This window comes from Dendrobium catenatum, unplaced genomic scaffold (assembly GCF_001605985.2).
Source record: "Dendrobium catenatum unplaced genomic scaffold, ASM160598v2 fragScaff_scaffold_621, whole genome shotgun sequence".
NCBI classification, from domain to species: Eukaryota; Viridiplantae; Streptophyta; class Magnoliopsida; order Asparagales; family Orchidaceae; genus Dendrobium; species Dendrobium catenatum.
The window spans coordinates 17,338,357-17,364,039 of NW_021319083.1; the positions used below are offsets into that span (position 1 = coordinate 17,338,357).

The 25,683-nt window shown below is 35.6% G+C and overlaps 1 protein-coding gene across 2 annotated transcripts; it reads right to left on the reverse strand.

The window, feature by feature from the left end:
- Window positions 1–618: 618 nt before the first annotated feature.
- On the reverse strand, window positions 619–25,328 carry LOC110105432 (myosin-binding protein 7). Of its 2 annotated transcripts, XM_028695210.1 has the most exons (4): window positions 24,031–25,328; window positions 17,832–18,032; window positions 1,101–1,156; window positions 619–991 (listed from the first exon to the last, which is right to left on the reverse strand). In XM_028695210.1, exons 1-4 carry the CDS (start codon window positions 25,072–25,074, stop codon window positions 874–876), a joined length of 1,419 nt encoding a protein of 472 aa, XP_028551043.1. In that variant the 5' UTR covers window positions 25,075–25,328; the 3' UTR covers window positions 619–873. The 2 variants fall into 2 exon arrangements, with proteins under 2 accessions (XP_028551043.1, XP_020690599.1); XM_020834940.2 differs by lacking the exon at window positions 17,832–18,032 and having other exon boundaries at window positions 24,031–25,324.
- Window positions 25,329–25,683: the final 355 nt, after the last annotated feature.

Sequence of the window (25,683 nt, forward strand, 5' to 3'; positions counted from 1 at the left end):
GATTATAGGTTTTTTTTTATTACAATTTTCTTTTCTTTTTTAACCTCTCTCGCTCTCCCTCTTTAAATTAAATTTTTATAATTTTATGACATGAAAAAAAAAAATTTAATAGTACATCGAGTCGGTCGCCAATTCGTCATCGTTCGCACACCTCGTCGCCTCAATTTGCGCACCCGAAATTGGGTGAGTTACACAGGGTGTTGCGCTCTTTTGCTTTCAAAATTCATCTTGTGTTGTGCGGTCGACTAGATCCCGACACTAGTATGGAGGTCAACAAACACTAATAGCTTCTATAAACTATGGCCAGGTTTTAGAGAAAACAACATAGTTTTTGTTGGGAGTAACATAAGAAAGGTGAAATGGCTGAGTTTGACTTGGTTCTATCATAAGCAAAGGAAGCTTGTAAAAAACATGGGAGGAAGCTGTTGACCAAACCAAGCATGGAGCAATATGTCTATCATAATAACATGCTTATACCGCTTCCAGTGGTCGATGAAACTCTAAGATGAGCTACAAACAGGGTCATAAAGGAAAATGAATTCAAAGTTAATCCTCTTCAAATCTTCATAATTTACAAAGAAAAAATGCATAAAATGCAATTCCAGCTTCTGAACCAAGTAACAGTAATTTTGCTTCAATTAAGGAGGTATCAGAGGAAGTTTATAAAACTTTACATTGAAAGAAAAAAAAAAAACAGAAAACAATAAGGCCAAGGAAATTTGTACAGTATAAAAAAGGTATTACCTCCCGTGGGATATTGAGCCAGATAGTGTCAAAGGAGACTCCAAGCATTCAAGTAGAGGAATACAATCTGAATTCTTATGCAGTTTAGTGAAAACAAGCATGTGATCCAGTACAGTTCCATTAGTTGAGCTAATGATTGTTGTCACCTCTGCGCACTCTAGTAAGACATCTTGCCTGCCTCCTGCACTGAGATTTCTCTAAAAGGATCATTAAGCCAACGATGAGAATAGATAGCCCAAACGTGTACCTGAAATTAAAAAGGAACAACAAATAATTGGCGTATAGCCCTATTAGACACAGAAAAATAGAAAATAAGACAAGCAAAAGGAAAGCTCTCACAAATGAAACCACATTACTTGATTCTTGACGACTTTGACGACTTCTTCTTCCAACAGAAAAAGGATGCCAGCCACTGTATAAAAAAGAAATCATTGATAATTATGCAATTGACAAAAATGTGAAAACATTCTACTTGTCCAACAACATAAATTATAAGGTGGAGAATATAAGCGACTGTGATTCGAGATGCATTAATGAGTATATTAATGTAAGAAAATCATACAATGTGCCAGAAGTGAAGCACCAATTTCTGTTTTTTCACCTTGAGGATAAGGTGATTCTTTGGGATGGGGTATTGTTAGACCGCCACTTCATAATGGACCAATTCAACCAGCCCTAGGCAAGGGGTTGGCCCTAGTTTACTCAAGGCAGACCTTTTGTCCATTCCAAGCTACACCCGACCCCTCTTGGGGGGGGGGGGGGGGTTGGGGGGGGGGGGAAACTATTCGGGAAAATTTGAGGAAAAGGAGGGGGCGACTAAGAAGGAATTAGGGTTTCAGGGGCTGTTTTGTCCTTTTGATGTATTATATTTGGCTTGCTTTAAGTAGAAGGGGGAATTAGGATTATGGTTATCTTGTCTTTGCTGATTTTGGTTCGTGCTTGGTGTTCTTGAGCTCTAGCGGTGTCTAGATAGTTGGGAGAGATAGATACTCCTCTCAAATTGAGGATCAACTGTATCTTGGTGTTTTCCTTTCATTTCTCATCAATTCTCACATTGTTTTGGTTTATGCATGAATTGGCTTGTGAGACTTACCGCAAAGGAAATATTTAGACAAGTATGAGATAGATTAATTTTTCAACTAATCTTTGATGCCTCGCTTGGTTGACTTCAATTCCTTCTTCATCGGTTTCTAATTTCTAGCCTAGTTCTACTAGAGTTCATACCACTTGCAATAAATTATATATTTTTCTCTTAATAGGCCATGTCATATTTCCACCATGGGATAAATATCCCATTTTCTAATCAAGATATTTCTATATTAAGGAAACATTTAAATTTACTTAATCCTTTGACCTCAATTAAATTTTATTTGAATGATTCTTTTTATCATCATTCTCAATTGCAACAATTATATCATCAATATATACAAAAAGAATTGCCAATTTCTCTTTAGTTGATTATTTATAAAAAGTGTATGGGCTCCATTAATTTGTCTGCAACCCATTCGACTCATGGCTTTTATTAATTTTTCAAACTATATCATTGGAGATTGCTTTAATCCATATAGTGCCTTTTTTTTACTTTGCATACCTTTTTTTTTAAATGAGTTGAATTCAAGTAGGGAGTCCATAAAAATCTCTTCCATATCACCAAATAAATAAATAAATTTATAATCTTTACACCATATTGTTGCATGGATCATCCAAAATTAACAGATCAAAGATAAAAGGGTATGAATCATAACTATTCTAGCAGCAAGAGCAAATATTTCATGCTAGTTTATTCCAGAGCATAGCTGTCAATGGCGCAAAAAAACGCGCGCCATGGCGCACGGAGCGACGCGGCGCACCTACGACGCCATGTTCATGGCGAGGCGCATGTGTTTAAAATAGCGCGCGCTATTTGCGCCACATGTGAGCCATGGTGCATTGCGCACGATACAAAATAGCGCGCCAAATTGTTTTTAAATTTCAGTATACTTATGAATATTTTTTATATTTAAAAATCTATTTATATTTTAAGATAAACGACTATTCATTGCCCTCATTTCACGAAAGATTTTCTATTTGCTGCATCTGCCGAACACATCCTGCAGTCCCTAAGTCAAAGTTGTTGAATCTGTCCGAAGTCGAAGGTTTTCTGTTTTCTGTTTGCTGCATTCGCTGCTTCCACCGAATCCAGCTAAATCTATCCCGAAGTTGAAGTCGTTGTTTCCCCCGAACCGTCCCGCAAAGCAATGCTTCCGCCAAATCCGCCCCCTCCTTCGTCTATTCCAATAAAAAATCTTACTAGCTGACTCCGATTTGCAACCTCCGTCTGTTCCGCACAGCTCTGTTGTTTTGCACAGCTATTTCTTACAAGAATTTACATCTTAACAGGTATGCTCGGTACCATTAGGTACATGCTCAGTACCGCTATACTGGATACCGCTCGGTACTGCTATGTACTTGCTCGGTACCGCTAGGTACACGCTCGGTACCGCTAGGTACATGCATGATACCGTTCGGTACCGCCATGTAAATGCTCGGTGCATGCTTAGTACCGCTAGGTACATGCTCAGTACCGCTAGGTACATGCTCGGTACTGCTCGATACAGCTCGGTATCCCTCGGTACATGCTCGGTACAGCTAGGTACACGCTCGATACCGCTCGGTATCTTTCCATACAAACGAACTTCAAAATTATTCTTACAAATAAATTTTGTTCCGGGGGCGCTGCCCCTTAATCCCGCGACCTGACCGGGCAGGTCGAATCCTGCCAGGGGGCAGCGCCCCCTTGGACCCCCGGCAGCCTGCATATTATATTTCTTAGACAATATTATGTTTCTTTTATCTAAATTTGTTTGCTTTTAGGTGATCATAAAATATCAGATTCAGTTCAATCTTTAAAAAAAGATCCAGCATGGAAATATGCTATACTAATAAATGAATACGACAACAACAGTGTGACATGCATTTTTTTTGGTATAATAATAAAATGAGGAATTACACGCCACAAACAACACCTCGTTGAGGGTTTTAGGAATGCAAGGCCTTACTCTAACTGCCCTGAGCACGTGAAATCTGAAATTAAAGCATCCATGTTGAAAAAAATGAATTAAAGGAACATTTTAATGACATATCAAATGTCAACCTTGCTGAAGAAGAATGAGAAGACTTTGATGTGATGACAGATGATATTTTAATTGCTAAACCATCCAAAATGTTGCGGATAAATAAATCTAACACATCTAGTCAAGGATCGACATCTATATCTATCTTGAAAACATCACAACCTAAAGGTCTATTAGATACTTTCCTTACACCAAATATTGAAGATGTAGTAAAGCATAGAAAAGGTCAATTTAGTAAAGAAATTGATGCAGCTAAAAAAGAAATGAAGGGAAGGGCTATTCAAATGTTCAGTAGATGGGTGTACGATGCTGGGATTCCATTTAATGCTGTGAACTATGATAGTTTCCCTGCTATGGTGGAGGCACTTGGGCAGTTTGGACCCGATATGAAACCTCCTAGTTATCATGAGATATGAGTTACTTGTTTGAAAGAAAGATGTTGGACATACACATGAGCTATTGCGACGCCATTAAGAAGATTGTGTACGATATGTTGTTCTCTAATGGCAGATGGATGGACATCGAGGAATGGGAAAAGCTTAATCAATGTTCTTGTTAATTGTCCAAGAGGTAGTGCATTCATAGAATCAATTGATGTTAGTTCTTTCTCCAAAAATGCTGTGAAAATGTTTGAACTATTTTGCAAGTACATCGAGGTTATTACACCATATAATGTGATCCAAATGGTCACTAATAATGCGTCCGAAAATGTTCTTGCAGGTTTGTCACAACTTTTATTCTAAAGTTGTGTTATTTCATAAAGAATTTGTATATATCTTAACTTAAATTATAATGACATAACAGGAAAATTATTGATAGACAAATATCCTCACATTTATTAAACTCCTTGTGTTGCTCACTGTTTGGATTTAATAATGGAGGACATTTTCAAAATTCAAAAGCTAAGGCGATGCTTTGAGAAAGCAGTGGCAGTACACAATTTTATATATTCTAGGCCTCACTTACTTGAGTTAATGAGGATGTGCACAAATCAAAGAGCACTTGTCAAACCCGCAAAGACTCGTTTTGCAACAGCTTTCTTAACTTTACAAAGTTTTCATCAACAACAACTGAACTTGAAGAAAATGTTTACTTGTGATGAATTTATCTTTGGTCCTTATGCGAAAGAGGCTAAAGCAAAACAATTTAAACATACAATCTTACAGCAATCATTTTGGAACACTATAATGTATGCCTTAAAAATAGCTGGTCCTTTATTAAAGGTTCTTAGATTAGTTGATGGAGAGAAGAAGCCCCCAATGGCTTACATATATGAAGCAATTGATAGAGCAAAAGAGGCAATTGTTGCAAGCTTCAATAACAGTGATAAGTATGATCAAATTTATAAAATGATTGATAAAATATGGAAAGTGCAATTATACCAGCCTCTACATGCAGCAGGATATTTTTTAAACCCTGAATATTTCTTCAATAACCCTGATAATGCCAAGGATAAGAAAATAGCTGATGGTCTTTACCAATGTATTGGAAGATTATCTCAATATGTATCTGAAGAAGATAAAATCAGTAATGAATTAAGTTTATACATTAGGGGTGAATGACTATTTGGTATTCCTCCAGCTGTAAGACAAAGAACTACCCGATCTCCAGGTATCATTATTTACAAAAAATTAACACTGATTTGTTATTTACAAAAAAATTAAGACTGATTTGTTATATAATATTGAAAAAAAAAATTCATTTCTTCCAGCTGATTGGTGGTTGGCATATGGACAAGGAGCTCCCAATTTACAAAGCTTTGCTATCAAAGTCTTAAGTCTAACATGTAGTTCATCTGGATGCGAACGCAATTGGAGTATTTTTGAACATGTAAGTATTTTACAATGTATGCGTTGATTTTTTATATATGTTTATAATATAGTAATGAAATTAATATTTTAATTGCAGCTTCATAGCAACGAAGAAGCAAATTGGATCATGGTCTCTTAAACGATTTAGTTATGTGAAATATAATAAAGCACTGATTCAGAGATTCAATCATCGTGATGTCATCAATCCTATTTCTTTGACTGAGATAGATGATGCAAATGAATGGCTAACAGGAAAATTAGATGATGAGTCTGATGAAGAAAATGACTTTATTGCTGGAGAGAAATATTTAACTTGGATAAGTGTTGCTAAGGCTACTTGTGTTTATGATAAAAGCTATAATATTCGGGAAAGATCTAAAGGAAAAGATAAGGAATCTTCAATTAGGTATGATGTTGCTATTGAGAATGAGAATGAGGAGGGTGATGAAGAGGATTATGAAGTAGGAGATAATGTTGATGAAGATAATGAAGTTTTTTTAACATTTGTTGATGACGATGATTCCCAAGAAGAGTAGATTAAATTTTTATTTGATCTTAAAAAAAAAAAGATTGTAATATTTAAATTATGAGATATTTGGATGTTACTTAGTCAAACTTATATATGTTATGGTTGCATTTCATTTTCAATAATATTTCATATTAATGCTTATTATTTTATAATTTTTATATAGTTTGCACCATGTTCAAAATGGCGCGCGCCGCGCAGTGCGCTATGCGCCATGGCTCCAAAGGGATGGTTGCGCCATGGTGCGCCATTCGCCGTTATGTTCCAGAGGATTAAGTACAACATTTTGTTACTAACATAACATTGTATATTTCTAGGTTCTCATCAGCTTTTGTAAAAATCTATGTACATCCTACAGACATTTTTTTTCTTTAAGCAGCTCAATTATTTCCTATGTGCAAGGTTTAAAACCGCACAAATGGATATTAAGATGTTTTTGTTTATGAGGTAAGGCATAACCTCGAGAAGTTTTGAGGCATAATCCCAAAATTAACAGATCGCGACAAGTATAAATATTATACACACATCAAAGTGTGAAGGGTAAGTAATATATTAATATTCTAACCTATTATCATAGTAAAATTAAATAAATTAACATCCTAACATAGTAGGAAGTAACAAAATACAAAAAATATCAAGTAACAAATTGTGCAAAGTAGAAGAATTATGCAAACATCAAAGTACGATAAGATATCAAAGTAAAAACTAATAACATAATAATTCAAATAAATTTAATGCAATAAATATCTCTCTCCAACTCCTACTATACAACATCCAAATAAAAACATAAAAAATGACATAACTAGACACCAAGATTAGAATTTCTAAAATCAAAAGTACCAAGCACTCTCATCACTCAAGGATCTTCATTCGAGCCATCGTCATAATAAATTGTTTTCTCCCCTACCTACTCCTCAATTGTGTCGAAGCACTTCCAATCTTCCTCCTTATCTTAGATCTCATTAATCTTCTTCTTCCCTAATCAATAATAATCAATAAGAATTAAGATTATTAATTAAAGTTAAAATTAACTACTATGTTGATGATTACAACTTTAAATTCATAAGTTTTATACATATCTTTTCTTTTTATTTCTTGTTAACTTATGTTAGGCATATTTCTCTTCTATTTGTCACCATCGAGAAAATTAACATTGAGATCATCTCGTAGTGAATTGGATGTAATGACTTCATTATCACAATCCACAAATTATTCGTCATCTAAGGACATGTTATTATAAAATAAGGGATCTTCATCATCCTCTAAGTATCAGAGCGGATTAGCATAGGAGTAGATGGTTGAGTGCCTTATAATGTTTAGCAAGCCCACAAGTTTCATGAAGAAATTTTTCAACGAATATCTTTGAATAAGGAGGTAAAGATATATTCGAGGATTTTAAAAGATGGATGTTCTAATCTATAATCATGATTCCAAGCAATTTCTTTATTAGAATCAGACAAGAAAAAAAAATAAATGTTTGTTACAATTATTATCATCTTCAAGTAGGTATAGCTTCTTAAATCATTTTGGTAGAGCCTACCCAATCATTATTGTCATCAAATAGGTATAGCTGCCCATCCTTTTCTCTAGCTTTCTCGTTCATCTTCCACATATTTAGGAACTCAAAAAATCAAAATTATTAATAAAGATGATGTAATATATGCCAATTACTCCACCTTTCTTTATACCACATAGGGCTTCTAAGAGAATCATCTTGAAATATCCCCAAGTGACATCTTGTTGGGCACTTCAAAGATAGCCATTCCACCAAGCTAATGCATGATTGGTGAGTTTCAATTGATCAAAATAAACTTTTCACATATGAAGTGTATCCATAGAGACTAAAATAGGTCTTCAATTAGTCAATCTAAGTGTCCAACTTCCTGCATCAATTTTATAAAAGGAAATATCAATCGGCCTCCACCTTAAAGGTTTGGTCCTAACCTTTACAAGCCAATGGATTAAAAGCACGCATCAAAAGTTAGTGATGCGATGTGATAACCCGTGACACTTATGATACACACGAGCAAAAAATGCAATGTGCGTGCTTCTATCACAAGAGCTTGTGAAGCACTTGGAGGATAAATTTGCTAAACTCATTCTTGTAACTCTTCAATTAATTTCTATTAGCATAATGCAAGACTAGCTGGGTTTCAAAATAAAGATCCAAGGTTGCTCATGAGGGATTCATTAAGCTTGTAGATGCTAGAGAATTGCAAGGACCTGCACGGATCACTCACACTCGAGATAATAAATGTTTTACATGCCTCTTCTTGACTTTCTGTTTCCCAATCTTTTTTCTCCAACGAGCAAATGTCAATAGTACGCCACTTCTCCTCATACAGATCTCAACACGAGGAGGTATTCCTCTTTCTAACATGTTCTCCTTAATTTTCAGGTATACTTCACACCTTCTCAGCTCGACTTTTATCATGACATTTGAATCATTGATTTTTTTATGGTATAATTTTTCTCTAAACTCCTTATCGGCTTGATTTTGAAATGATACACAAAATTGTTTCAAATTTTTCATGTGCAAGTGTACTTTCATTGGACTTATTTTTAGATTGCATATAACTATTATGATTTAAATTCCAATTTTCAAGCTTAATTTTCTCAAGCAATCTTGAAGTTCTTAAATGAGCATATACGTGAAAAGGTTGGAGTAGCTCCAGTAGAAGATAAGATTAGAGAAAGTCGCCTTAGATGGTTTGGTCACATAAAACGGCGGCCTTGAGATGACCCGATTAGGAGAGTAGAGGTATTAGATTTGACTTATGTTAAGAAAGGTAGGGGTAGACCTAAAAAGACTTGGTTAGAAAATATTAGGAATGACCTTTCTTTATTAGATTTAAACGAGAATTTGACTTTTAATAGGACACAATGGAGAAAAAAGATTCATGTAGCCGACCCCACGTAGTGGGATAAAGGCTTGATGTTGTTGTTGTTTGTTATCATAATGCTTTTAATCTTTTGTTAATTCATATGCATAACAAAAATTATTAAAAAATTATAATTTTTAGGTTTAATTTTGAAAACCATCTTCAAATTTATATTTAACTTTATATCAAATTTTAAGTCATTTATTGAATAATATATCATTTAAAATTTCTTATTAACCATATCATTATATTTGCTAAAATGTATACATTGATGTGACTTCAATTGATTAATTAAATTATTATTATATGCACATAATATGTGTATATATAATAAAATCATTGCATTGTGCTTTGTGCATTAAAGCAAAAAAAGAAACCCTTTTGCATTATACCATGCTTTACATTTTGAAGACACTACTCCAAGAGATGGTGCGAGACTTGAGAACTATTCATCTAAGTTGTCTTTTAGTATTCTCAGTCTTTCTCCTTCAATCAATGTTAACCTTTGCACGTAGGCTACCATTCACGTTGATCAATTCTCCATTTATATTATTGGAGCTTGTTTGTTGAACACCTCAATCAATATGGTCATTTGTTATTGTAGACACTGTCATGGAGGGCAAGTCAGTTAATGATTCTCTTCCCTGTGGCCAACATGCTTTTTTTCGTACCTATTTTAGATAGAATTTCGTTAAGGTTAAAAATGGCTCTCTAATCTCCTCATAGCTGTTCTTTGTCAATGTCAAACAAAGGATTAAGAAACCCTTGTCTTTGATACCACTTCATGGATCCTAGTTGAGTTTCTAGATAAAGATACTAAGATGGAATCACCAAATAAATCAGAGACTTGAAGAGAATTTGGTTCTTTGTGGAAGAAAGACCCTCTTCTTCCTTGATATCATGCTTAGTTCTCACCCTCAATTGATGGGATTCCACTTGAGTCTTGATCAAATGCATCCCTCGTAATCCTTCTTAGCTTCTATATTTATCTCATCCTTCTTTTCTTCCTAATAATTTCCATATGTAAAAAGAAGAAACCAAGAAAACGATCCGCATGAAAAGATGATATGAAAGTTGGCAAATTGGAGAAATCTTGCAATGTGCCCCAAGGAAGAGGGCAAAGAAAAAAGAGCATATGGGAGAGTTGGAAAAAAAATTATTGTAGTCACACTTATTACAAAAGTACGGAACTCTTTGGAATTTTAAACTTATAACCTTTTTCCACTAGAAAGAAAAATACAAACTCCAATCATGCTTAAGTCCTACAACCAACCCTAGGTCAACTACAAGTAGAGGAGGCGTTTCAATTAGATGAAGGGGGTCTTTTCATTAAAGATACATGAATACATTAATAAAAATATAAAAAAGTTGTCACACTAAAATATGCATTATGTAATTTTTTTATGGAGACTGTGAAATGCCAAAATTCATCATGAAATACATGAATAAAAATTATCTTACCATATATCTCTAGATTAAGTCTTCAAAGTTTTGCTCGGAAGAAGTTAGCCATCATTATAGAAAACATTTACATAAAGCCAATTATCAAAAACCAAAATTTCATATTTGAGACATTTCACAAAATCATTTTATAAGATTCAATTTGAGAGAAGATTTAGCAAACCAGAATAAAAAGAGCTTAGTAAACCAAAAGTTCAGCAAAGCTGGGAATTTGCTTTCCTTTTTGAAGAAGTTGATCTAAATAAGAAGGAAATATATTTAATTTTCACCTACTAAAAGAAATTAGTTAAGGTAAGAAGTTGCTTCCTTTCGAAGGAGATGCCTACAAAAATACCAGTTATAATAACAAATTACAGCTATTAGTTGGGTTCAAACGAAAACCATCTTGGAGAATTACAAGTAATTAACCAATCTAGACAACTGGTATTACTTAAATTACCTCAATTTAAAAGACAGTAACAAATAAAATGCCTTTATTGTTTTGTATAATCCTACAAATTAGATAGTACTTAATCAAAGCATTAAGGTAAGTATTATAAAAATATGATTAAGTCAGTATATTTTCAAGGATTTATACTAGATGGTAAAAAGGTTATTGTCTTATTGATAGTCAAGTTGAGCATGTTAAAACAATGTTCTCAACGCGCACAACACTAAGCAACATGTAAACCGATTTTTTTTTTTTTGCAATGAAGGGCAATTAATGTGCATGTTCAAATTAACAACTCACATATCAAATACAAAATTACGTAGGAGATTATGGAGTTACCTAGCACAAACTACAACATAGATATTCAAAAATTAGACAAAATTAAAAAAAAAAAAGTTCTCAAACAAATTATGAAGAGTTATATACAACAACAATAATATCAAGCTTTTATCCCACTACATGGGGTCGGCTACATGAATCATTTTTCTCCATTGTATCCTATTAAGAGTCAAATTCTCATTTAAATCTAACAATGTTTAAAATTGCACAATTGGGTATTGAGGGATTTTTTTGTTCGTGAGGCGAGGCGCAAGCTTCAAGGAGTTTTGAGGCCTGAGCCTCTGAATAAAAAATTGCGTAAAGTACAAAAAAATGTTAAAATTGATTTTTTATATAATACACAAATAATATGTTAAAAGATGACATATTATCTTTCTATTGAATTATGAAGTAACACATTGACAAACATATGAAACAAAAAATTGCTCAAGACGTAAAGTGGCTAGTGATAAATTGCATGAAATATAATTGAAATACAAATATTACATGAGTAAAAAAATATTAATATAGAAATTGCATTAATGTGTCATGTAACATTAAGTTCAACTCTAAATTCTTTCTTTCTTAGTTCCCTAGTCATCTATATTTAATTTTTAATAAAAGCTGAAAATAGTTGACAACAACTAGAAAATCATCTGTACTGCCATCACTGAGGAGAATTTTATTGAATTTGTCATTATAAAAAATTGGTCTCTCCCCTGTCTCATCCTGTGGAGTCTAATGCCTCCCAATATACTTCTTTATTTATTTCAGACATCTTCCTCTTTTATAAATATTTTTCATCAACATAAAGATGAGATTAATACTCCAAAATTTTTAGATGAGGTGGTGGTTGTGTGCGGCTTTCAAGTGATTCTTGACGGCGGCTATGATGGTGGTGGCTATGAAAAAGGCGACAAGCTAGAGGTTGAGGCAGTCGAGAGGAAGTTTTTTGTGACTCGGGGGTGCATAAAGGTGTGATTTGTTCGGGGCTTTACTTTAGAACTTATGCAAGTTTTAATATATATATATATATATATATATATATATATATATATATATAGGACGAGGCGTAAGTCTCATGATAGCGAGGTATAAGCCTAGAGGCGTTTTTCACTGGAATTGCACTGAGGCGAGCCTCATATTGCACAATTATAAACAATGAAATATAATAAATAAATGTCATTTATAATATTTTTTAACCAAGTCTCTTTAAGTCTACATCTACATTTCTTAACATAAGCCAAATATAATACATTAACTCTCCTAATCGTGTCATCGTAAGGCCGTCGTTTTATGTGACCAAACCATCTAAGGAAACTCTCTCTAATCTTATCTTCCACTGGAGCTACTCCAACCTTTTCACGTATATTCTCATTTCGTACCTTGTCTCTAAGAGTAAAGCTAGTCATACACCTGAGCATCCTTATCTCTACAACACTTAACTTAATATTACGCTTCTCTTTTAATGGCTAACATTCTACATCATAAAGCATTCCAAGTCTCACACTCTCACCACCATCTTATAAAATTTTCCCTTAAGTTTGAGGAGACTTTTCTATCACACAACAAGCCCGATGCATTCCTCCACTTCAACCATCCAACTTGAATTCTATTAATAATATTATCATCTATTTCACCATCACTCTAAACAATAGACACGATATCTAAAGCGTGTACTCTTATTAATGACTTGATAGCCTGTCACAATCCCTCCAATAGATCTATTACTACTAAAATTACACTTCATATATGTTGTTTTAGATCTACTCATGAAAACCTTTAGACTCTAAGGTTAACCTCCATAATTCAAGTTTACCTTCAACTCCCTCTCTAGTCTTATTAACAAGAAGAATATCATTAGCAAACAGCATACGCCAACCTCTTACAAATGTCTAGTGAGAACATCCATGACCCTCTATGAAGAGATATGTAATGAAAGAAAAATAGAATCAATAAAGAGGAACAAAAATCAAATAATCCAATGATTTGAAAGGTAAAGAAGGAAGAATCGAAGATATAAAGACTAAAGTGAAAAAAAAAACTTAAAATCAAGGATACCCCGTGTGATCAAGAGATAAAATTGTGTAGAGGCCAACGGAATGCATCCATTGAAAGTTTAGAAGTCATTGTTTGCTTGAGCATTGTCAATAAGAATGGTTGTGAGAAAAAAAAGGAGAAAATCCCAAGGGAAGAGTAATGAATCAAAGACACTGAAAACCAAGAAAGAAAAAGATTCGGAACTATGTCTCATTCAATATGTGACCTAACTTTTACAAAATGAGTGAACTTGCACTAGCTTTTAAAAAATAAGTGGGTAAACCTATGTTGCCTTGAGCCAAGAGATTATGATAAGAGCAAGCCACATACTTATACGTAATGTATCATGTGATGAATCACGGAGTATTGTGATGTGAACATATTGTCATACTTTGAAGCACCCATATGGCCATATGCATCACAATGGAGCAAAGCACTGCTACTCTCTATCATAATGATTTGCTTCAAAAGCATGCATTTGACAATACTAAGTAAAATTGAGAATGCTAAGATGAATCATGAATGCATGACAAAACAAGAAAGGCTGAATTGAAAATTGATTATTATGAAGGGTTATTATACAACAAGACTATATTGAATATAAAGCATTGAACAGTAGAGTGATACACTAATGGTAGAAAATGAACCAATTAGATGGGTAAAAATATTAATGTTAAAGGACTATGAAGGAAAAAAGGGTAGATAAAATGTTGCATAGATAGAAGTTGTGCAAAAGATTTTGTTGATGAGATTTAACAACTCATGTATTAGTTAATAAGAACAAATAAAAATGAGAATTCACTAGGTTAACAACATATAATTGCTAGGGCTGATGATGAAAAAAATTTAATCCAACAACCACCTAAATTAAAGTAATATACATTGAAGAAGCCTACTTTGGAAAGAAAGTAACAGACTAGTAAAGTCCAATATAAAATCCTTCCCAAGTAGATATTTAGGATCAAACCTATAAAGTCCATATCAAGAGGCTACTTGTTTAGAATAGAGCCTGATGTAAAGCGCTTGCATGCAAAGTTTTTTTTTAATTTAATGAAAAAATATATTTGGAGGTTTGTTTGGTTGGCAGTAAAGGGAGTGTAATGCATTCTTTTTACAAGTATTTTACTTTTCTAGTATTTTTCCTAAAGTAACTAAAAAGCAATGTATTCATTTACGGTATTGGGAATACAGCAAATGATTTACTTGGCATGATTTCAAAACCCGCTAGAATACTGTGATTTCCAAATACACACGGAGCTCTATCTCTCGCATCTTCGCCTAGGGCTTCCATTCTCGACACCTCTAGCCAAGGGGGGAACCCTTTACAGGTGAGGGGGGGCCAATTGCCCCCCCTAAAAAAAATAATTAATTAGAGTTAGGGCAATTTTGTAAATTTGCACACCCTAAAATAAATGCTTTGCCCTAGCCGATCCACTCTTTCTCCCTCTCCCAAATTATTTCGCGCAGCCACCGAGCCCTCTCTTCGCAAGTTCGCCCGGCGCCCGCACAGCTCCATTTCGCCCGAGTGAGAGGCTACCTAGGGCAGTTCGGCACCCGCCGGCTTGGCCTTCCACCTTCGTCAACTTGTCAGGGAGTTCGCTGCATAGCGGCTGTGTCACCAGCAAGAAATCCATTGATTTTAGCCATATTTCAGCCTTTTTTCATGTACTCTTGATTTTTTAAATTCCATATTCTTACCGAAACTATTAGATTTTGTTATGATTTCACTATTAATTTTGGCTTAAAGATTATTGCATTTACTTTTATTAAAAGAAAGTGAGTTTTTAGCCAAATTCACAAAATAGTGAACTGTGAATCCTCAAATTTTCTTTGCATAAAAGCATAAAACGTATCATATTGCTTGCATTAGAAAATCCTAAACCTATTTCATCCCACATTACTCGGGGTGATGGATTTTTGGAGATTTGCAAATTAAATAGTTTATAAATTCATCATATTGACTATATGTAGTTAATAAAATATTAAATTAATGACACAATATAAATGAAATTGCATTTGGATATGGTTATAACCAACACTATCATATAAATAAAATTTGTATTTCTAAATTCCATTAAAGACAAAATTGGGAAGTTTTTCAAGATAGATCAATAATTTGCAAGTTTTAAGTTGAATAAATTTAGAGAGGCATGATTGATTGTTTTCGCAAAGTGTTTCGAGTTTAAAACTGCTGGCATTAGCAAAATGCTTCAAGAGATATTATGCAAGGTTCACACACCTTGTAAATACAAATAATTCTGTTTGACCATTTGTGGAACCAACCACAATTATGTAAAGATTTCTTTGACCATTTTTAAAGAACAATTTTTTTACAGGATATATCAAATGGAACATTATCTAAAGAGGAAAGAACCTTTAGAGACTGATTTTAATAATCTCCCAGCTGATCCTGGAATTTGACCTTCAATTTGGTGTTACGATATAAATGAAAGAGAGAAAATTCGGAGAGCATATCTGTTAAAGGTATCCCATCAACCAAAAAAATATCAATTTCCTCAAACAATATTTGGCAATCTTGAACGTAATTTAATCCAAAATGGTTTGAGGAATATCCTGATTGGTTAGAATATAACGTGCACAAAGATGCTGTTTTTTATTTGTATTGCTACTTGTTCAAATCTCAAGATAAAATTATTACAGGACAAGATGGGGGATACTCATTTAGAAGTAGAAAAAAACTGTTAAGTCACGTTGGAGATCATAATAGTGCATATAATAAGACTAGATACAAATGTGAGGATCAGATAAAAACAAAAGAACAAAGTCTTCATGTTCTATGGTTGAGCAAAGATGAGAGAAATGGAAAAGATTATAGGTTAATGTTGACCGCTACAGTAGATTATGTTCGATTTTTGTTACGCCAAGGGTTATCATTTTATGGGCATGATGAGTCATCGGGATCTGAGAATCGAGGAAATAAAATAACTCCAAATAATTTTCTCGATTCTCAGATCTAGATGACTCACCATGCCCATGAAATGATAACCCTTGGCGTAAAAGAAATCGAACACAATCTACTGCAGTGGTCAACATTAACCTATAATCTTTTCTATTTCTCTCATCTTTGCTCAACCATAGAACATGAAGACTTTGTTCTTTTGTTTTCATCAGATCTTCACATTTGTGTCTAAACTTATTATGTGCACTATTATGATCTCCAACGTGACTTAACAGTTTTTTTTTCTACTTCTAAATGAATCTCCCCACCTTGTCCTATAATAATTTTATCTTAAAGTTTGAACAAGTAGCAATACAAACAAAAAACAGCATCTTTATGCACGATGTATTCTAACCAATCAGGATATTCCTTAAACCATTTTGGATTAAATCTACGTGCAAGATTGTCAAATACTGTTTGAAGGAATTGATGATTTTTTGGTTGATGGGGTCCCTTCAACAGATATGTTCTCCAAATTTTATCTCTTCATTTATATCGTAACACCAAATTAAAGGTTGAATTCCAGGATCAGCTGAGAGATTATTAATATCAGTCTCCAAAGGTTATTTCCTCTTTAGATAATGTTCCATTTGATATATCCTATGAAAAAATTGTTCTTTAAAAATGGTCAAAGAAATCTTTACATAATTGTGGTTGGTTCCACAAATGGTCAAAGAAAATTATTTATAGTTACAAGGTGTGTGAACCTTGCATAATATCTCTTGAAGCATTTTGCTAATGCCAGCAATTTTAAACTTAAAACACTTTGCAAAAACAATCAATCATGCCCCTCTAAATTTATTAAACTTAAAACTTGCAAATTATTAATCAACCTTGAAAAACTCACCAATTTTATGTTTTTAATGGAATTTAGAAATACAAATTTTATCCATATGATAGTGTTGGTTATAACCATATCCTATGCAATTTCATTTATATTGCGTCATTAATTTAATATTTTATTAACTATATATAGTCAATATGATGCATTTATAAACTATTTAATTTGCAAATCTCCAAAAATCCATCACCCAGAGTGATGTGGGATGACAAAGGTTTAGGAATTTCTAATGCAACCAATAAGATACGTAGTATGCTTTTATGCAAAGAAAATTTGAGGATTTACAATTTACTAGTTGTGAATTTGGTTAAAAACTCACTTTATTTTAATAAAAATAAATGTAATAGTCTTTAAGACAATTAATAGTGAAATTATAGCAAAATCTAGTAGTTTCGGTAAGAATGTGGAAATAAATAAAATTATCAGGCAAATAAACTAATTTTCATAGAATCATATATCCTACATTTCAATTTTTTGCCAAATCAAGATTACTTAATGAAATAAATTATATAGAATAAATGGACAATGAATGAAACTACAAAATATAAAAAAATTAGGTAATAGCAAACTTTAACCAAAAGATTCAAGCCTTAAAAAGAGGGAAAACAAATAAGTAAAAATATATATTTCTTATGAAAACCAACAAGCACAAAACATGACACAAACTCTAAGATCAATAATTTGGAATTTATAAAATCAAGAGTACCTGAAAGGCTAAAATCTGGCTAAAATCAATGGATTTCTTGCTGGTGACACAGACGCTCTGCAGCGACCTCCCTGACAAGTCGACGAAGGTGGAAGGCCAAGCCGGTGGGCGCCGAACTGCCCTAGGCAGCCTCTCAGTCGAGCGAAATGGCGGGCAAAATGGAGCTGTACGAGCGCCGGGTGCGAAAAGAGGGCTCGGTGGCTGCATGAAATAATTTGGGAGAGAGGGAGAAAGAGTGGATCAGCTAGGGCAAAGCATTTATTTTAGGGGGGGGGCAAATTTACAAAATTGTCCCAACTCTAATTTTTTTTTAGGGGGGCAATTGTTGCCCCTCACCTGTAAAGGTGATGTAATCAAAAATTTGGGAGAGGAGCCCAAATTTTTTATCACAAAAAAAAAGAAATTTTCTAAGTAATAGAAAAGACACAAAAGGACACAAAATAGGATCAAAACAAACTTTACTTATATAAAATGAAAGACTTACAACTCTTAAAATTAAAACGACTTACAAACAAAGACTCTTACAAATGACTCAAACAAGACAACCTAAACTTGCTTTCCAAAAGAAGAGGGATACAGGTGAGGTGGTCACTTGCGGAGAGACGAAAGAGGTTAGAAGCCAAGACGAAGGAGGAGGAGAAGCTCGCAAGCTTTCCTAGAGGAGAAGGAGAATGGAACAAGCTCGCAAGCTTTTCCACGAAGAAACCCGCAGGTTATAGCTTCCAAAAATCACATTTTCACTTACTTAAAACAGCCACAAACATCACTATTTATAGGCACAAAAGAAGGAATACAAACAGTCACCTAAAAGGAATATTTAAATACATTAAAATAGAGAAATAAAAGGCCATAAGTCACCAAGAAGAAGGCCAAAAGACAGCAGGAATTATGCAGGAAAATTGCATAGAAAACAGAGAAAAACTCTTGGAATTCCCCCCCAAACAGCCACCAAACAGCAACCTTCATTTGGTGCAGAAAATAGGGACAAAAAGGCCACGGAAGCCCAAGCAAACAGCCACGGGAAAGCAGCCAGCAGGAGGCCCGAACAGCCAGCACAGCAGTCCCCATTCGGAACAGGAAACAAGGGGCCAAGCACGGGAAAACCAACAGCCATCCACGAGAACCAAAGAGTCAAGCCACGGGAACCAAGGAACCATCCACGGGAACCAAAGAGCATCCATGGAAACCAAAGGGACAACAAATGGGAGAATGAACCTCAATTTATGAGCTAAAAAGGCTCTCTACTAGACATTAATGAGCTGATATCTAGCAGAGGAAAGCATTTATGAGCTTGAAACATAAGAAGAGGCTCATTAATGAGCTGATTCAAGTAGAACTTACAAAATTTTCAACTCAACTTGTTTTGACCCATTCCTTGCTTACATCAAAAGGGTTCCGCCCTTGGATGTCACATCCAAAAGTTGAGAAAAAAGTTGGAAGAATCTTGGGTAATGGGTCATGTGGAGAATGTCTAAGATATATTTTGATAAAATTTCTATACAATTATCCTTTTTCAAAAAAAAGCGAAAATAAATCTTAAGTTTTTTGTTTGTTGTGTGATGGTTTTTTCAAAAGATGCAAATGTTTTTAATATTTCAAATACAAATTATATAGAATTAGAGAAGGTTTGTGGTGAAGGATATGCCACTAGAGAGCGGGTCAAGTCCAAAAATTATCAAACACCATTCATCACTCAACAAATCAACTTAGATGACCATGAGCCCCAAGTTTTATAGATACTCACATAGATGCATCCCAACCAATTCATTGGGTTGAAGCGAAGATTATAGAAGATTCTATAGGAGGGAAAAATCAATCAATGTCATCATCTTCCAAGGGATGCATCCCACACAAGATGAGTAAGCGGCCTAAGTCTTCATGAATATAATGATATGGTGCCTGATAGTGTAAGTCAACTTGCTAGTGCAATCTAAAGTACAATAAGAGCTTCTGAGGAGAGAAAAATAATTATTGAACTCATGACAACGCTATCAAGTATCCCCAACTTTTCTGAGGAAGAGACTGATATGATATATGACAATTTATTGAATAATCCAACAATGATTCTTTTTTTCAACTCAAAACTTATCAAATTAAAAGCTAAGACGAATTTGAAAGCAGTTAGACAAATGAGTGTATAATATACAATTTAATGATGGATTAATCATTTTTAGTAGTAATATATAGCCAGATTTTGTGATGTAATTATAATAGATATATCATAATTTTGAACAAATATCTTCAAATATATTTTGGACTTATGAAATAGCATATGCTTATTTTGGGTTTATCCTTAAATTATTGATAATTGTACTCTATATATAATTATTCTTTTACGATTAATTTGGTGAAAATAGCTTGTTATTCTATAAATTTGGTTTTTTTATTGTGCTTCAACCTATGTTGCACCGATACGGATACGGCGACACGGATACGACACGATACGGATACGGGACACGTCAATTCTTAAAAATACAGGATACAGGTACGGCGCGGACACGGCATCATAATTTATAAATCATACATAAAAATTAAGAAAGCAATCAAAGCATAATATTTGAAATGACAAAAAAAAATGAAAGCAACATCATTTGTAGCCTTGTAGCTTATAATATCAAAATATAAGTAAGCATTAAATGTCTAGTACAACAACAAAAGGCATAAATATAAAATTGTCTAGCACATAAAGAACTTCAACTATTCAATAGAAGGATGAAATGATTAGCTTCTTCAGTGGTTTGTCTTGAACTTCTATATCTCTTCAATAAATATCATAGCTTTTAATTCAGGCTCATCAAGTGAAGATTAGTAATTCTAATATTCTCATATCATCAGAGACTCAAATCCATCTCGAAAATGAGAGAACTTTGCTCACAGCCGCGAAAGTAAATATGACGCGTCTTTTTTTTTCGGATTTCTTTTTGTTTTTCAACGGACACGATATCGGATACGCGTGTCTTTGAAAATGAATACTATGTTAATTGGATACGTCTTTGGCGTATCCGACACGTATCGGTGGAGTATCGGAGGCGTATCCGACACGTATCGGTGGAGTATCGGAGGCGTATCCGTGTATCGGTGTATCGGATACAGCACACCTTAATAAATAGGTGTATCGGTGCAACATAGGCTTCAACATATCAAAGATTCACCTTACTCCATATTGTCCACCCAATCAATCAAAAAAGATAGTTCACTTGCATTTACTTTATAGAAAAGTAAACAACCCCTGAGTATTCAAAATACAGTGTTTTAATTTACTCTACATACACCAAGAAACAACAAAACTATTACACCAACATTTACTCTAGAGTCAATCAAATAACTACTAACTATTCAAAATATACTACATTTATATTCCATTTACTCTGCATTCCTTTTCCAACAAACAATTAGCCCCTAAATGATGTAGGCAGGGGGGGGGGTCTAATCAAATTGGGTTCCTTCTTGGCTCTGGCCTCTGGGCTGCTTGTTGTTCTCGGTTTGGGGCCTTGGCTACTTGGTGTTGAGCTTAAAAATAGAGTTCTACTTCTTGTTAGCTCATTAATGCTTGAGCTGAAGTTTAGCTCATTAATTGGTGGAATAAATTCACTTCCTAGCTCATAAAATCAAAAATGTATTCTTCTATTTTAGCTCATTATTGTGTGTGGACTTGTATCTCTTCCTTCCCCCTTGTCTTCTTGCTTTTCTCCTGGCTGTTGCTGTTCCCATGACTTCTGCTCTCTGTTTTCCCCTGGCTGTTGTGGTTCCCGTGAAAATCATGTTGGGGTTCCGCCTCCTTTTTCCTGGCCTCCTCGGTTTCTGCTAGTTCCGCCCCTTGTAAGCTGGATTGGGATGAATTTGGCTGATATTTGGGATGTCTTTTCAGCTGCTGTTTGGTATGTCTCTTGGCCTTCTATTTCCCTCTTTTTCATCGGTTTGAATTGAGGTGAGTGGCTGTTTGGTTTCCCCCTTTCTTCCTATATATAGGGGAAGATTTGAGGCTTAAAAAAGGTTGGTTATAATGTGATTTTTGGATAAAAACCTGAGAGGTTTTTCTTTTTTCTTTGGAATAGCTTGCGAGCTATATCCTTCACCTTCTTCTCCTCTCTATAGCTTGCGAGCTATACTTCGTCTTGGCTTCTAATCTCATTCTTCTTCCCACAAGTATCCACCCATCAGTATCTTTCTTCTCAATCAAAAAATGCAACTTTAGGAGCTTTATTTTAAAAGTTTGTAAGGTGTTTGTGTTTGTAAGTGTCAAATTTGCAATCGTCTTTTTATATGTTATAAAGTTGTTGTTTTTGTTATTTCAAGAGTGTCTTTGTGTATTTTCTATTTTCTAGGAAGAGAATCATTTGCTTGCAAAAATTTGGGGCTTTTCCCAAATTTTTGCTTGCATCAATTTGGTATCAGAGCCTAGGTTTGTGTCTTCTTAGGTCTCTCTTTTCGTGTCTTTTTTTATATGTTTAGACAAATGGAAAATCACAAAAAAAATTGAGTCCATTGTGGAAGAAAGCAATCCAGAAGTTTCTGAAGTCCATGTCCCTATGGATAGATGTGTTCCGACGAAAGGAAATTCAACAGATCCCTTACAGAATGAACTATACAAGCTCCAAGTGAAGATGCATTTGTGTACGGAGCGATACATGAAAAAGAAATAACTTTTACAAGAACAATTCAAGCGAGAGCGAGACGAGGTATTGAAAAGGTACACGGACAAAATTCAAGAGCTTGAAGTGCCTACTTCGTCTCCTCGGAAAATTTCGAAAGCTTCCTCATCAAGATATGAGCCTTTTTAAGTGGGGGAGAATTGATGTAGGGAAGGAGGGGGGGTCTAATCAACTTGGGTTTCTTCTTGGCTATAGGCTGCTTGTTGTTCTCGGTTTGGGGCCTTGGCTGCTCTCGGATGGACTTTGGCTGCTTGGTGTTGAGCTTAAAAATTGGGTTATACTTGGTGTTAGCTCATTAATGCTTGAGCTGAAGTTTAGCTCATTAATTGATGGAATAAATTCACTTCCTAGCTCATAAAATCAAAAAGATATTCTTCTATTTTAGCTCATTATTGTGGGTGGACTTGTGTCTCTTCCTTCCCCCTTGTCTTCTCGATTTTCTCCTGACTGTTGTTGTTCCCGTAACTTATGCTCTCTGTTTTCCCCTGGCTGTTGTGGTTGCCGTGAAAATCTTGTTGGGGTTCTGGCCCCTTTTTTCCTGGCCTCCTCGGTTTTTTCTGTTTCTGCCCCTTGTAAGCTGGATTGTGATGAATTTGGCTGATATTTGGGATGTCTTTTCAGCTGCTGTTTGGTATGTCTCTTGGCCTTTTATTTCCCTCTTTTTCATTGGTTTGAATTGAGGTGAGTGGTTGTTTGGTTTCCCCCTTTCTTCCTATATATAAGCCCTAATATCTATTTACGCATGACTGGCGAACAAAAATATTCGAGGCAGCGCCTAATCGCCTCGACGCCTCGCGCCCTGAGGCGTACGCCTCAAATGAAAAAGGCGTATGTTTTGTCCGAACAACCAAGGCTTACGCCTTAGTTCGCCCACTTAATGCCTCGACTCGAGGCGCGCCTCAAGGCTATCGCCTCAAACGCCTTTTAAATGGTTGCTTCTTCCCCAAGTATCCACCCATCAGTATCTTTCTTCTCAATCAAGAAATGCAACTTTAGGAGCTTTATTTTAAAAGTTTGTAAGGTGTTTGTGTTTGTAAGTGTCAAATTTGCAATCGTCTTTTTATATGTTATAAAGTTGTTGTTTTTGTTATTTCAAGAGTGTCTTTGTGTATTTTCTATTTTCTAGGAAGAGAATCATTTGCTTGTAAAAATTTGGGGCTTTTCTCAAATTGTTGCTTGCATCACTAAATATACTTACAATTCATTTTCTTTAAAAATTTAATTAAAAAAAATGCAACCAAATCACCAACACAAGAATTTTCTTTAGCTGCATTTCATATGCATCAAACAAAAAAGTGGTATTAAAAAAAATTGATTTTCCAAGGTCTTAATGTCCTGACTAGATACAACAACAATGATCTTGATGTTCTGACTACACTACAAGCCAAGATGTCATATCATAATCACAATGGCAATTGCATTCAAATATTAAATTCCAAGATTTCTGCAAATCTACTTTAAACAAAAAGCAATTGAAGTAAAACGTACAATGTATTAACACAAGGAAATCCAAGGAAGACATTCATGAAACCATCACAAAAAATTACCTGAATGGCAGAAATGAGTGGAAAGATCCCTACAAAAGGAGGCTTCTTCACGACCCTTCTCTCTGGCATCACCTCCTCACAAAGCTGCTGAGCAATATCCTTAAGCAGCACCACCTGCGCCTTACCCATCCCCATCGATAAGATAGCTTGCCTCATCGACTCCCTGTCGGCTTCCAGTGCCTGCAGCCTCGCATACAAGCTCCTCATTTCAGCTTCATCAGTATCTTCAAAAATCCCATCCCTCTTGCTCACAAGCTCCCTTGGCATGCTTCTACGATCATCTTCCACCCCATCCACGCCATTCAAAGCATCGATTGTATATACCCGATCACTAATGTCATCCTTGCTGCCACCGCAGGTATCAGAGGCATATTCAACGCCAGCTGAGAACTCGTTCTTGCAGAGCTCCATTCGGAAAGACGGAGAGCCAAAGGCGTACTTGTTCTCCGGTTCCGCGTTAGGGAAGGCAGTGACATTTTCACGGAAATCACTAACTTCACAGTTAATGGAAAGGGGGCTGAGCTCGGAGAGGTAGGGGCTGATGCCAAAGGAGAGCAGGCGGTGGCGGTAAGCCTGGATTTCATAGGAGAAGGATTCGATAGCCTGATTCCGCTTGTAGAGGAGGTCCTCGAGAAGAGCGATCTCCTGCTGGTCGTGCGCCATCTTCTCCTCAGCGAAGCCCTTGAATTGTCGGGCGTCCATCTGGGCGTCAGCCTTCTCACGCTGGAGGCGGAGAATCATCGACATGGCCTCAGATGCGGCGGTGGCTGCCGCAGAGCGCTCCTCCTCGAGCTCGGAGCAGAGCACTTGGATCGACTGCTGATGGCTGCCCATGGCCTCGCGGAGGGCGGCCACCTCTTTCTCAATCTCCACGTGAGCCAAGTCCACGATTTGCCCGCACCGCGCCCCCTCACTCACCAGTTCGATCTTCCGCTTCAATGATCTGCCGCTCCTAGAGGAGACCAGCGAACCATAGCCGCAAAAGCGGCAGGAGCAGTCGCAAGACATCCGGCCACCGCCGCCACCATTGGAATCCAAATCCATGGATGAAGCCAGCGCCTGCTCCGTTCCTTCTACACTGACCCCGCGTCGAAGAATGTTACCTCCCTGCCCGCAGCCACCCTCGAACTCTCGGGGTGGAAGAGATCGGAGGGCGTAATGAGAGCTATATCAGCTGCGCTGGATGGAAAGAAGAAGAGGGTTTGAAACCCTACAAACCGTTTTGTTTTCGTTTGGTTCTTTTCCTGCGAGGCTTCCTCAATTGTGTGCTATGGCTGCTGAACCGTGACGTTTTGTTTAGACGTTACAGTTTCTTAAACAAACAACGAAGATATTTTTGGGACAACAAACAACTAAAGATAAATAATTGAATGTTGGGCGCGAAGAGAAATAGTACTCTGCATACGGTGACATTTTTAAAGGAGAAATTATTAGGTACGGAGTGCGGACGGGAGAATCGTCTGTACACTCGTATAAAATCGTGTTCGGTACTGTTTGGTACCACTCGATATCACTGGGTACCGCTTGGTACCCTGTGTCTGTGCGGACGGTTCTCACCCCGTCCACACTCCGCACGTAATAAAAAGTCTTTTTAAAGAGGTTGCACAAAAAGGATTAGAATGATCCCATTATGAGCAATATTTATTACAGGCT

Excerpts from the sequence above, each read along its gene's own strand:
- LOC110105432 (XM_028695210.1), bottom strand. The coding sequence starts at position 25,074 with ATGGATTTGGATTCCAATGGTGGCGGCGGTGGCCGGATGTCTTGCGAC. Across the intron at positions 18,033-24,030 it reads CACTCATTTCTGCCATTCAG|CCACCGAGCCCTCTTTTCGC; the intron begins GTAATTTTTTGT and ends TATTTCATGCAG. Across the intron at positions 1,157-17,831 it reads GCCAGATTTTAGCCTTTCAG|TGGCTGGCATCCTTTTTCTG; the intron begins GTACTCTTGATT and ends TTTTTTATACAG.